This window comes from Jaculus jaculus, chromosome 3 (assembly GCF_020740685.1).
Source record: "Jaculus jaculus isolate mJacJac1 chromosome 3, mJacJac1.mat.Y.cur, whole genome shotgun sequence".
NCBI classification, from domain to species: domain Eukaryota; kingdom Metazoa; phylum Chordata; class Mammalia; order Rodentia; family Dipodidae; genus Jaculus; species Jaculus jaculus.
In genome coordinates, this window is record NC_059104.1 from 90,291,702 (window position 1) to 90,304,741 (window position 13,040).

The window sequence follows — 13,040 nt, forward strand, 5'->3', positions numbered from 1 at the left end:
TAGGATCTGTGCGTTCACTTTGCATGAGTCAATGGGAAATGACTATGCTGACCTATGCAGCAGGATAAACAAGAGCTAGACACATCTCAAATGTCTTTGGTCCTTTCCTGGTTTCACATGGAAATGGAGAAACAAAGCACAACATCCTCTCTCTCTCGCACACACATTCTGTGAACTTGGAGTCACTGCAAGCATATCCAAATAGGACTTGGTGTTTATGGTCATTAGTCTGGTTCTCCACCCATTCCACATTGTTCAACACTCACTCTGAATCCCTGTGTTAGACTCTAAATGGATCCCATGATTTTTGGTTGGTAAAACAGCATCATGCAGGCCCTACCTGATCTCTCAAAGCTAATGTGGTAGATACCTCATGCTTAGTGCAGCCCATTTCCTTTAGCTGGAGTTTTCAACAGGACCCAGAAGACAGATCTGAGTTACAAATCAGATCGGCCTCCATCACAGTTCAGCTACACCACAGAGCCAGTATTGCTGTCCTTTCTGCCAGTGTCACCACTGGCCAGGAACAGCAGCTGAAAGATAGGGTGTGATGGGGAAGGGACACCACTGAAGGGTGTGTGCTTTCAGGTTTGTGAAATGCCATAAGACTCAGTTAGCAAACCCTTATGACAGATCTCGTCTTGTGACAGATATAATTATTTTCCACATAGATGCCTTTTTATTGAATTTTCTTGATTTTTTTGATTCCAGAAATGGTGTTCTTGACCACCAGGTCCTACATGCCTGTCTGTATGTGTTTTGATTTTCAGTAAACTCCATGATCATGTTAATAAAGTGTCTAAAGACCGCTTGCTCTATTTACTTTGTGTATCTGTACACACTATGGCTCAGACTTGCATTACTTCCTGTGCCCAGTGGTTATGCTGAGAGCAAAATTCACACCCAGTCTGGAAGTGAACATGCTGAGTGTGTGAGTCAGCCTTTCTTTCCTCTCCCTCCTCCCCAAACACAGTAGGACAAAAGAGAACCTTGTGTTCTTGCCTAGCATCAAACCTGGGGGCAACTGCTCCTACCCGAGGGAGCATAAAGGCAGTGAGGCAAGGCTGTCTCCCAATATCTGACCTTCTGAAAGGGCAGTGATCCCAAAACATGAAGTGTGTAACAAGAAGCTGCTGGGATTCAGTCTACCACAACTCCCATGACAATGCTGACTGAGATGAAACACCATCACAGTACTATACCCACCACCATACTAAGAGATACAGAGGCACTTTTATCTTTTAACATTATTTCTAAAACACTGAAGACTGGAGTGAGAGACAGACAAGGCCACACTCCCAGTGAATAGTGATGCCACAGTGTGTACTCAGGAATGACTGAAAAACTCAGCCACTCTCCTGAGATGGAAGACAGTGGTCAAGCAGGCTAGCATACATGTGGTGTCAGGACTTGCTGTGAGCATTACATGGGGACACTCAAAACATTTGGGGATGAGAAACTGATGGAGCAAGTAATAAACACACACACCATTTATTATTTGTAATTCAATACTTTTTCTTTTAATTCATACCAGACTTCCATGGCTCTAGCTACTTTACATTAAGATTTGGCTGGGTAGCCTTGTATGTTTCTAGGAACTAGCAGTAAATTTTCAGACCTTGCGCACAGCGCCAGGCAAAGTACAGTTACAGATCCAAATACAGATGGCCAAACAGCTTGACTGAGACCAACCTATGTTCTTTCCCACGTGTGGCCCAGTGCAGGTGTTGGGGGCTGCTCCGTCTGGCTTCCCCCACTCCATCCCAACTCAGGGTCCACTATGGCCTCTGATCCATCCCTCCCCACCTCATAGTCTAGGCTGAGTGAGGGGGAAAAAGCACCATGGGTTTGGGAAAATGGTCTGGTCCATGCAGAGAGTGGTCTGGCCCTAGAGTGCAAGGTAGGGAAATGTGGGGTGCCATACATTCTTGTTGGCAAAAGTGGTTGTTTTTACTGTGTAATCTGCACGTGGCACAGGAGCCCAGGGCCCATTCCTCAGGCAGAGCCAGCTGTCCGGCCTGGGACATACACAGGCTGCCATTTTGCTTCTGCAGTGTCTCATTGTGTTGAGAGAAGCAAGGAGGACCAAGGGGCAGAGATGACAATGTCTGTTAAACATTCACATGTTGGGGAGATCGTCTGGCATCAGCAAATCTTGGCAGGCAAGTGCTTCTCACCAGCAGCCAAGGCTCCAATCCGGGCTCCCAGGCCTGCTGAGGACCTCCAGTTACAAGACCCCTGAGCTGTTGTACAGAACACCAAAACGGGGAGCTCGCTGAGCCATCACAGCCGCGGCCGGAGCAGAAGTGAGGTAACAAGGCTGGGCAGAGAGGCGGGAGAGGGAGCTCTCTACACCTTGTGCAAATTCCTGCTTCACATCAGGAATGCAGGGGATGCTGAAAGATGGCCTTCCAGAAAAAACATTCCTCGTGGACCCAAGTGCATCTTCTGGAAGAAGGCATGGAGACTGAAGGAGTGGGGCCAGCCTGCTGGAGGGTGGGGAGTGAGGGCTGAGGATGGCAAGGGGTGATTGTCCCATAGCTTAGAGACAGAAGGAGGTGGAGTCAGGCAAGAGTCCAGGTGTGCAGGGAGGACCATCGCAGCCCTGCCACCTGGAAGAAGAGAGGAGAGCGCTATTTCTCCTAGGGCCCTAGTGAAAAGGGATGGCTTTGGCTTCCCTGCAAAGAAGTGGTATGAGATGGCACAGAAAGTACCCTTCTGACCACCTGTAGTCTGCAAAGAATCTTCCCTAGTCAGTTCCCCAACACCTCATCCTACATACATTGTCTGTGAATATAATGGGCACAGTCCCAGTGTGAGGGAGGGGCTACAGATATGTAGAGAGTCCATTTCTGGCAAAGCATTCATCTTGAGGTCTCCTGGTCCTCCCCTCTCCTTAGTACCAGCACCCTAACGGGACTAAGGATTTTAGCCAAAGCTTTATACTTCGTCCAAACCCCAACAGGGTTTGGCTGAGCCCGAAGAGAAGTGCTACAACTGGGAAGGAAAGCTGCTCTCGCCATGTCTCTGTTAATGAGGAAGAATGGAGAGATGAAAGGCTTTAGAGCTCTTAGAGATGAAAGTTGGACTCATTCCAAGATGTTCTTGCTGTTATCCTATCTTATATCAAGTCCACAGGAAGCTTCTTTCCCAAACTACAGCTAGGCCAAAGAAAGTGGAGACATTCTTCTAAGTTAATACTGAGCAACACCCTCCCCACCACTGGGACTCTCCAGTCCTCCTAGCCTCAGAGAAACAAAGTGCATCTACTCTGAATTTCCTGGGCCATCACACAACTGTCCTGCTTGTGAAAACAATCAGAGAAACAAACTCTAGCCCCAAAGCCTTTCCTTCCTAGTGGGGCACCTTCTGAATCTGAGAACACCTAGTTTTGCCAGTCTCTGGTCTATTTTCCAAGCCAAAGTCAAAGCTACAACCTACTTTAGAGATCACTGATCCAGCCCCTTCTCTCTCAAGTACATATAGAAGCTCAGTGGTGAGGAATTACTTGCACAAAACCACACAGCTATTCAGTAGCACGGTAAGGTTTCATGTCTACTTTCTTAAGTATTAGCACTCAAATTTTCAATCACATAAATCCTTACAGAGAGAGTTCTGTGTTAAGTAAGCACTCATATCAACAACAACAACAAAATAAATAAATAAAACCTGCCAGCTGGAAGAACTAATACAAGAAGTAGTGGCTTTGAACTCTTTTGCAGACAGCTATTCACCAGGACTCAACACAGACTTGACTATCAGGGTAATGTCCCTTTTCCTTCACTAGTCATTAACTAAGGAGAAACAGATTTTGTTTGGGAATAAATCAAACTGTTAGTCATTTCCTTGTTTTAAAGATGAAACACTTACTGAGACAGTGCTCACAAGAGCTAGGGTTCTTGGTGGCCATTCCTATGGACACACATGGTCGTTTGGTACAACTCACAATATATGAGAAAGCAGAAGAGTCCTGCTTTACAGATTCCCCAACAGCGAGCCTTTTTGAAGTCATCCCAAAAGATCCATGGCAATTTTAATAACTGGGTTTAGTTATGTATGCAATCAATTTGAGAAAGTTTTTTCTTCCCCCAATGTTTCTGGGAATAATTTTTGGCTTCTGACTATCCCAGGGGAAACTGTCTAGCCATCTGCACCGTTCCTCCTCCTCTATCTCAAGGTTTGTGGGTCCTGATCCTCACCATTGTTTCTTCCTCAAAATCCTAGACAAAACTGGGTGGTAACCAACTGGTCTTTAGGCACATGCATGCTCCACAAGGATCACACAGAATCCACTTCAATGCCAGGTGACTACCTGGAGTCCCCTTATCTTCTTCCCTCAAAGGGAGATGGTGGCATGTGCCCTTAGATTCTTTGATATTACTCTCTGGGAAGTACCAAGACCTTATTCTCAGAGAGACTAAAAAGTCAAAAGCATGTTTTTGAGTTGCCAAACTGGAATGTTCAGCCCATTCAAAAATTAGAATAGAACATTCTTTTTAGATAACATCTTCCTTCCTTTGTGCTGACATTCTGGGGGATCAGGGATTTGGGGGTTCCTTCTGCCCCTTGCATTGAGAAGCCCAGAGGAAGCAGCTTGGAACAGCTCTTCTTAGTCAAATTATAGCTGGAAGTCTTCAGTAAGGATCTATATGAGCTGTGCTTGGGGCTGGCAGGATTCCTTCAGCATCACATGGAAAAGCGTCAAGTTGGTGTAGGAAGGATGATGACTGTGCCCAAAGGGGCCTCTTGAGATCACAGGAAAGCATGAGCCCTGGTAGGCCAACACTGAAGAGGCCCTGGCTGGCCTGGGCTCCTAATCCAGTACCTTCCTTCTATTCTTGGTGATCTTAACTTTCAGAGGGCCAGAGAACATGAAGGGATTTGCACACACACACCCATCAGGACTGAAACGGCCTTGGTGGGACACAGATTCCATTTGGCCTTTTTGTGCCCCAACACCCATACCTCCGTCAGATCCTTCCTCTATTGGCTCAGAGTTGTCTCTACTGCCAGTGCTGGTTCTCTACCAAGAGCAAATGGTGCCGTCAGTCCTGAGTGGCCTGGCTACTGTGCTCACTACTCACATAGGATTCTGGGCAGACCCTGCTACCCATATTTCTAGAGCATTCTCTGTCTTTCAAAGCCTGGGGCACCTAGGACACCCAACCTTACCCTGGAAATTAAGCTCACAGCTCAAGGAGAAAGAATTAGAGCCACAGACCTGACTTTATAACCACTAAAAGAGGTTTTATCAAGGTCAAAAATGCCCCACCCTGGCTAATAGACAATGTGCTCTTAGGGCACAGAGAAACAATAGGACTTTAGGCACTAAAAAGTGACACTTCCCCCAGATCCAGCCTGGGGGAAGACCAGAGAGAAAGAGGGTGGGAGAGTTAGAAATTCCCAGCCCTTATGGGATCAATAGCCCACATGGGTCAAAGGAAGGTATAGGGGTGACTGAGAAGGTTCCCCTCAGGTGCAAGAGCTCAGGGGCCTGTAGCTGCAAAGCCCTGGCCCCCAAAGGCTGCCTTGCCAGCTGTCACAGTCCTCGCCACCTGGCTCTCAGCATGGTCCTATCAATGGCTGCCGAGAGAGAGTCTGAAGTGGACTCCTGCCCTCCATGCCTCCTATTCCCAAGGAAGGCCGGGGAAGCACTGAGCAGGGAAGAACAGGTTGTCTTTTATTCTGGAAATAATCAAGAGGGGATTAGGGAATGAATGAAGCACCTTAAGCAATGCCCCCTTGAGACTCCTTTCCAGACCCAAGGGTCTTAATAGGCATAACTTTGGCTCAGCAACATTTCCCTTCTAAGAGCCAAGAATGGCCAGCAAGGGAAGGGTAAGGAACAGAGGGTGGGAGGATCAGGGGAGGTCGGTGCTGAGAGGTGGTCCCTGCCCTCCTCGGCCCCTCCACCGAGGGAAAAACGATGCTCCGGCCGGCACAGGGGGCGGGAGGTCCCGCTCCTTCTCCCTGGTACATAGGCATTATCTCTTTTTAAAATCTGTATATAATATATATATATTTATATTCTGTATATATATATATATATTTATATATATTTATATGGTCTATGTACATGTATTGCACAGGCCTCTTGCAGCCACCCCTGGTCCTGCCTTGTCAATGGTAGCGGTTCCTCTTCTCATCATTTTCAGATGTGTAGTCACGGGACCGGATGCCATTCTGAAGATTGATGAGTGAGTCCTTCATCTGTAAGACAGTGTTCTCAGTGAGTGTCCCCACATGGCAGCAAATGCCACACACCAGACCACTGAGCTAAAGGGGATAAGGGTGACTCCCAGGGGCCTTAGCAATCCAGCACTGGAAACCTCTCAATTAGACCTGCAGTTAACAGTAACTTTTGACTTGTTTCACTGAATTACAAACTCACTAGGTATGATTGTTAAACTCTGAGTGTCAACTTGACAGGTTTTAGAATAACCATGGAAACAAATATATAGGATTTGTCACTGAGAAAATTTCTAGGTTAACTGAGGCAGGAGGACCCACCCTAACTGTGCTTGGTCCATTCCATGGCCCGTGGTCCCAAAACTACATAAACAAAGAGAAAGTGAGCTGAGAGACAGCATTCATGTCTCTCTGCTTCTTGACTGTGGACAGTACAAGACCAGCTGCCTCAAGCTCCTGCCCCATGCCTTCCCATCATCGATGGACTGTAACCTGGAACTATAAGGCTAAATAAGCCTTTCCATCCTTAAATTGCTTCTTATCAGGTATATGGCTACTGCAACCAGAAAGTAACTAATACCTTAATCAACCAATTGCTGTAAGGATCTGAAGGTTTCCACTTTTGCCTACTCCACTCTTAACCATTTGTAAAGGCTCAGAACAAACTCAAGCTTTCCATGGGTAGCAGTCATGCCTTTTCTTCCTGTGTTCTCAGATAGAACACTGGTGCTCTGGGGTACCCTATCTTCAGCATTCTGCTTCGTGTTTGCTGTATCCTTCCCTGATATATCCAAGGGTGCCAAGCAAAGAAAGAAAGGCTCCTCATTGGTTCCACACCTGTGAATTCACATATTTAGGTCATGGGATGAAAGGTGTCTAACTGGGTTGGTTCCAGTGGGAGACTACTAGGGGCCATCATACAGCAGCATGTTTAAATACTGCCTCTGAGTAAGCTATTGTGCTGTAGCTCAAGACGAGACTTCTACATTTAGTTATATGCTAAGAACTTCTCGTCTCTCTGCCTATTCTACCGCTTTCTTTTCTCTGCTTCTTTTATATTCACTGGTCATAAGGGAAAGTGCCCATTTCTGTTCTTTTTAAAGCTTCTTTTAACTAGAATAAAACAAAATATCTCTCTTGACATTTGTAGGATAATGTTTTACAAGCTACAAATCTCAGAGCCTCAAGCCCTAAGTTAAAGGGGACCCACATGAACACAGAATTCTTGAGCTGGAGGAGACCTCTGGGGTATCCACTACTCTGCCCCAGCATCAGCTGTCCTGCTGTCCCTACTACTGATGTTGGCATTTCAATCATGCCAAGAAGCCCTTTCCAATGTCACATAGATCTAATCTGAAAGAATCTGCTTTGACTGCGTGACTCAAAATTCACTCCTTGAAATGTTGAGGCTCCTCGCTGTGCTGTTTTTATCCTCTTTGGTTACCAAAACACTCTCCTTAAATGTGGCTCTAAACCTAAACAATGTACTCCACTGCCCATTCAGTGGTTGTTTGGAAGTTACAATAAGATTCTCACACTGCAATTTAGAGCTTAGAACTGAATGAACATTGAAAGGGAAACAATGTCTAATAAAAATGTGAGCCTTCATTGTGCCAAAGTATGACTGCTTTTCCATGAAGCTATGATCACAATTCCAACTTAATAGAAGACGAAACTGAAGCTTTCCAGTGTTAATCTGTGTCCTCAAGGGCCACATATTAAGCCAGGGGCAAGTCTGGGGCTCTATCTCAGGCTTAGCTGATCACAAGACAACAGAATGACACCTCTCAGGGGAATAGAAATTTTGATGTAGCCGGAAAAAAGGCCTTCCTGGTTGTTGTTTTTTTTTTTAATTTTTTTAAATTTATTTATTTGAGAGCCACAGACACAGAGAGAAAGACAGGGGGAGAGAGAGAGAATGGGCACGCCAGGGCTTCCAGCCTCTGCAAACGAACTCCAGATGCGTGTGCCCCCTTGTGCATCTGGCTAACGTGGGACCTGGGGAACCGAGCCTCGAACCAGGGTCCTTAGGCTTCACAGGCAAGCGCTTAACCGCTAAACCATCTCTCCAGCCCCCTTCCTGGTTTTAATCCCAAAGCACAGGTGGCAGTATGGGCAGCCACGTAGGGGCACACTTGTACAATATTAAATTTTTCTGTATGGAAGAAAGAAGCTCTCTCCTCCATGTTAATTAAACTAACTACTGAATTTTACACCAGGGCAGTTTTCATCAGTAGCTAGATCTACACTTTTAGAGGAAAACAGGCAACTGTACTCCAAAAAATAAATAAATAAATTTTAAAAAGACCTAACACAGTCTACACTCAGCACAGTGTTCCCGAGGATGACCAGCAACTGAAGGCTGGGTGTCCCTGAGGGGATGGGGTAAGAGACATCCAAGGGAATTCCACAGAAACATCCTCTGGAAAAAAAATCTCTGTAAAGGAGGGGTGCTCTGTGTAAATGCCTGTCTTGTCTTTCCTTCTACAAATCCAATGTGTGAATTTGTTGCTATTACTTTGGGGAGTGCCTGCATTTCTAACACACTGACCCTGCCGAAGAATCATTTAAAACTTAAAGCCACGGATGGACTTGGAAGAATAAATGGGAGGAGGCTGTTGGGCAGATAGAGACCCAGGAGGCAATGTTTCTTGGTGCACAAGGAAGGATCTGGGCATCTCACCTGGTCAAGGAGCATCACCGAGGACTTGATGATCTCCCTCCACTTTTGGAGCTCGGTATCATGGTACTTTTGTTGGGATTCTAAGAGCTGGGCCCATTCTGTCTGAGACTGGGGTAACCTGTGGGGTAGAAGAAGGGGTACCCCAGCAGCTGGAGTTATGCTCAGCGGACTGGACTGTGCTCCCAGACCCCTAAAGGACAGAGAGTCACATCAGAGTGCTTTATCTTCTGATCAATGCCCCAGACCCCCAGTGCCCCAAAGCAGAAGTAGATGGAAGCTCTAGAATAGATTCTTAAAGCCAAATTACAGGAGCATCTCCAAGGGCAGGCCCCCAGATGAGAGCAGTAAGGCAGTCCCAGGGAACTGGAGGCAAGAGTCAGGGCTCAGCACTGGGTGGAGCAGGTGGAGGTGGGGTCATGGGGACGAGGCCAGGATTACCTTTCTTGGAGCCTGAGACCCTGCCAGGCAGTGAGGGTCTGGGTGGTGTACTCCAGCATCCACAGCTTGTAGAAGAGCATCATGTTAAGGATGACCAGCAGCACCAGACTGGGAGGGAGACATAGGAAAAAGCAGCAGCAATGAGATGGAATCTGGGCCAGGTATCACCCGCCCACCCCTGGGGCTGTGTGCCTGCCCCTAGTGGGCCATCGAAGCATTGCAGTGAGGGAGCTGGAGGCATACAGCAATGAGGGGAGAGAAAGAAGCAGCTTAGCCTGCAGGAGCCAGCACACAGCAGAGGAGCCACGGAGCAGGGTGTGTAGGTGAAGGTATTGAAGGCACTGGAAGGGGAGACACAGACACTGGGGTGCCTGAGGAAAGAGAGGGATGGTGGAGAGGAGAAGCAATCAGGAGTAAAGGGAGAAATCTTAGAGCTGGTACCTGAAACAGATCCTAATGGGTGCAAGGGGGGGGGGGGGAAATGGGAAGGAGGCAGAAGTTAGAAACAGGAGTGTAGGAAAGGAGGGACTTGGACTTCAGTGGTGTCTTTGAGGAAGAAATAGTAGAAGCAAAGACATAATGGATGAGGAGACAGGCAAGGAAGGGGCACAGAAAGTGGCTGCAGACAGATTCACTCTTAGCCTAGGTGATAAATCAAGAAGAGTCTAAATCAATGTTGGGACCCACACAAGGCTGGTGGAGCTGGGTGTCATTTCTAAAGCTGCAATACCTCCTCCCTGGACCTGCCTTTGTCAGACAGGGGTCATGGAACTAGCGGAAGCCTCCCAGAGTGTAGACAAGTAGTGGTTAGAGGCAAAGAGAAGCAAGGATAACCCTGAGCCTGAAGATTTCAGGGGAAGAGACCAGAACAGTTGGCACAATTCTCTTCGCTTATCCTTAAGTGGTGGTCTGGGCCATGTTGCAACAGAAGTCCGTAAGTCACCCTTGTCCTACCTCTGCCACACCAAACCGAGATGAAGGAGAGGATGCAGAGACAGGCAGGCAGAATTTGGTTAAAGCCCTGGTGAACCACTTAAAAATTTCTTAGTAGTAAAAAAATGTCTTGGGGCTGGAGAGATGGCTTAGCGGTTGAGCGCTTGCCTGTGAAGCCTAAGGACCCCGGTTCAAGGCTCGATTCCCCAGGACCCACGTTAGCCAGATGCACAGGGGGGCACATGCGTCTGGAGTTCCTTTGCAGTGGCTAGAAGCCCTGGCCTGCCCACTCTCCTTTCTCTCTCTCTCTGCCTCTTTCTGTCTCTGTCTGTCACTGTCAAATAAATAAATAAAAATTAAAAAAAAATGTCTTGGATTGGACAGATGGTTTAGTGGTTAAGGCACTTGCCTGTAAAGCCAAAGGACCCACATAAGCCAGATGCACAAGGTGGCACATGCATCTGGAGTTCTTTTGCAACGGCTGAAGGCCCTGGCACTCCCATATTCTTCCTCTCTCATAAATAAAATTAAAAATTTTTTTTAAATGTCTTAACCTTGATCAAATTTCTACATTTTCTGAAACTTTTCTCTATAGGGATATAATGCCTAACCTACTAGTTCATATTGTTATGTGACTGGAAAAGACTATATAGCCTAACATACAGTAGGCTCACCTCAAGGGCTGGTTCATGGCATGAAAGGAGAAAGTATGGGTAAACAGTGACAGAGATGCTAGTGAAAGAGCAAAAGTAGAACACATAGGTGGAAAAAGAGCTGGCTGTGCCTCAGGCTGGTGAAGGCACGTGCGTGCGTGTGTGTGTGGGGGGGGGGCAGAGAGAGAGAGACAGAGAGAGGAGTGTGTGTGACAAAGAGAGAGAGAGAAAGGTGTGTGTGAGAGAAAGAGCATGTACTATTCTATTTCTCATTTGTGTTTCTCATACTGTAGAAAGGAGCCTTCCTTCACCTGCCAGTTGCAGGTCCCTGGGACTATCCTCCCACTTCCCCAAGAGAATGTGGAGCTTGGGTGTTGAATTTCAGTGCTAAGTACATCAGCATACACTGAGTCACCCAAATGCCCGCCTCTTCAGAAGTGCTGAACACCACCTTTCAGCCTGCATTTGGGTTTGTGTTTAGAATCCTGATTGTGCTAAGAAAAGGCCAAGGAACACTCCCCTGTCCTCTATGAGGGAAGGCTCCCCTGTAGTCCAAACAAAGAAGAGGCAGGAGGCTGAGGCCCTGCACTGTGGGTGGATGATGGCAACAGCCAGGCAGAGAGAGAACAAGCGTGCAGTGCCAGTGTTCTCCACGTGGACTATTTACTGGTAGATCCCCAGCCTGGAGCCTGTTGTGTTGGATCAGAAGGTCTGATCAGCAGAAACTTACAAAGCCCAAAGTCATCTAATACCTTGTATAGGATGTGTTCAGGTGAGCAAGCCTTCTCTACTTCAGTAAAATTAAGACACAGAGTACTTAAATACAGAACTCAGCCAAGGCGACAATGCTCTAATTACCAACATCCAATACTGAGATGTGGTTTTAACAGAACAGACATTCTAATTTTGCAGTAATACCTTGGTTCTTATGTTAGAGTCAGGACGTTTTTTCCATGTCCTTTCATGTTATGCTTCCATCAGTGATGCATATGAATCCTTTTTATGTTCTTCACAGGCTTTTCTCTAATAAGGCGCCCCCAAGGTCATCTTTGCCCTATCTCTGGCACACTGCATGGAAGGACCACTCATATCCACACTGTCTGTTGCCTTCTAGGCACACGGCTCACATCAACAAAGGCCTATCTCCTTGCACTGGACAACCTTATGTAACACAGATGCGCCAGGGGCTTGACATGCCTTTTCTAATGACTTTCTACCAGACTCCAGATTTCTATTACTGACACCACCACCGAGTCACTGGAATCAGTCACTACTCTTTCTATGTGACATAACTGTAAGGTTATATACCTGGACAGTTCTTCACCTAGGTCAGGAAGCCCCTCTCATGTAGAGCCCTTCCAGCGCCCTCCAGCTTTCTCTTCTCCAATCCATTCACCATCCTACTACAATGCTCATCTATGTAACTTGTGAGTCTCCTCCAGTTTCCTTAGGGAGGTGCTGTACCCTTGTTCAGTCTCTAAGGCTGCTTCAAAGAAGGCTGGGGAGGGGGGGAACATTGGTGCAAGACTCACTTAAAGATGGTCTTATGCCTGGGCACATAAGGTTAAGCCCACAAAGCTTATTCCCATCCAAGGAATGGGGTGTCCCACAGTGGACCAAACCAGATGGAAGACCTACCCTGACTGGTTCCAGTTGCCTTCTGCTCAAAATGTTGACTGTCCTGGGCAGTCAATCATGAGGACCTCATACAGCAGACAGCTAATTGTGTTCTCCTACATTATGCCTTCATTTCTTATGACTTTACATCTTCCTAACTCAACTTTCCGTGCAAGCTATTGAACTTACGGTCTTATATCACGTTGGTTGGAATAAACATCTGCTCTCCCTGGATTGTAACTATTGATTTTGTCTGATTTCCCTGCCAGAGCGTAGGCTCTGTAAGTGTGCATCTCTAATTCTGAGCCCACAGCAGATACCTAGAGCACCTCTTACAAATTAATGAATTTTTAAGATACCCTGGAGCAACTTTACATTAGACTTTATCCTGCTGTGAAGGAATTCTGAGCGTTGCTTTCACCTACTAGACACCGTGCTACTGAAAGGCATTTTTTTTAACCTAGAAGGCTAGCCTATGTCCATACCACCCTGAACATACCCGATCTCATCTAGAAGGTTAGTATACA

At 46.8% G+C, this 13,040-nt stretch overlaps 1 protein-coding gene across 9 annotated transcripts in view; it reads right to left on the minus strand.

The window, feature by feature from the left end:
- Positions 1–5,659: 5,659 nt before the first annotated feature.
- The window catches only part of Gramd1b (GRAM domain containing 1B), a 183,186-nt gene continuing 175,805 nt past the window's right edge, over positions 5,660–13,040 (minus strand). For all 9 annotated transcript variants that reach the window (XM_045145819.1, XM_045145818.1, XM_045145823.1 and 6 more), the window contains 3 exons: positions 9,311–9,418; positions 8,873–8,990; positions 5,660–6,210 (listed from right to left, as the gene is read on the minus strand). In XM_045145819.1, coding sequence (XP_045001754.1) covers positions 6,121–6,210; positions 8,873–8,990; positions 9,311–9,418 — 316 coding nt within the window. In that variant the 3' untranslated portion in view covers positions 5,660–6,120. The remainder of the gene's footprint in view (positions 6,211–8,872; positions 8,991–9,310; positions 9,419–13,040) is intronic.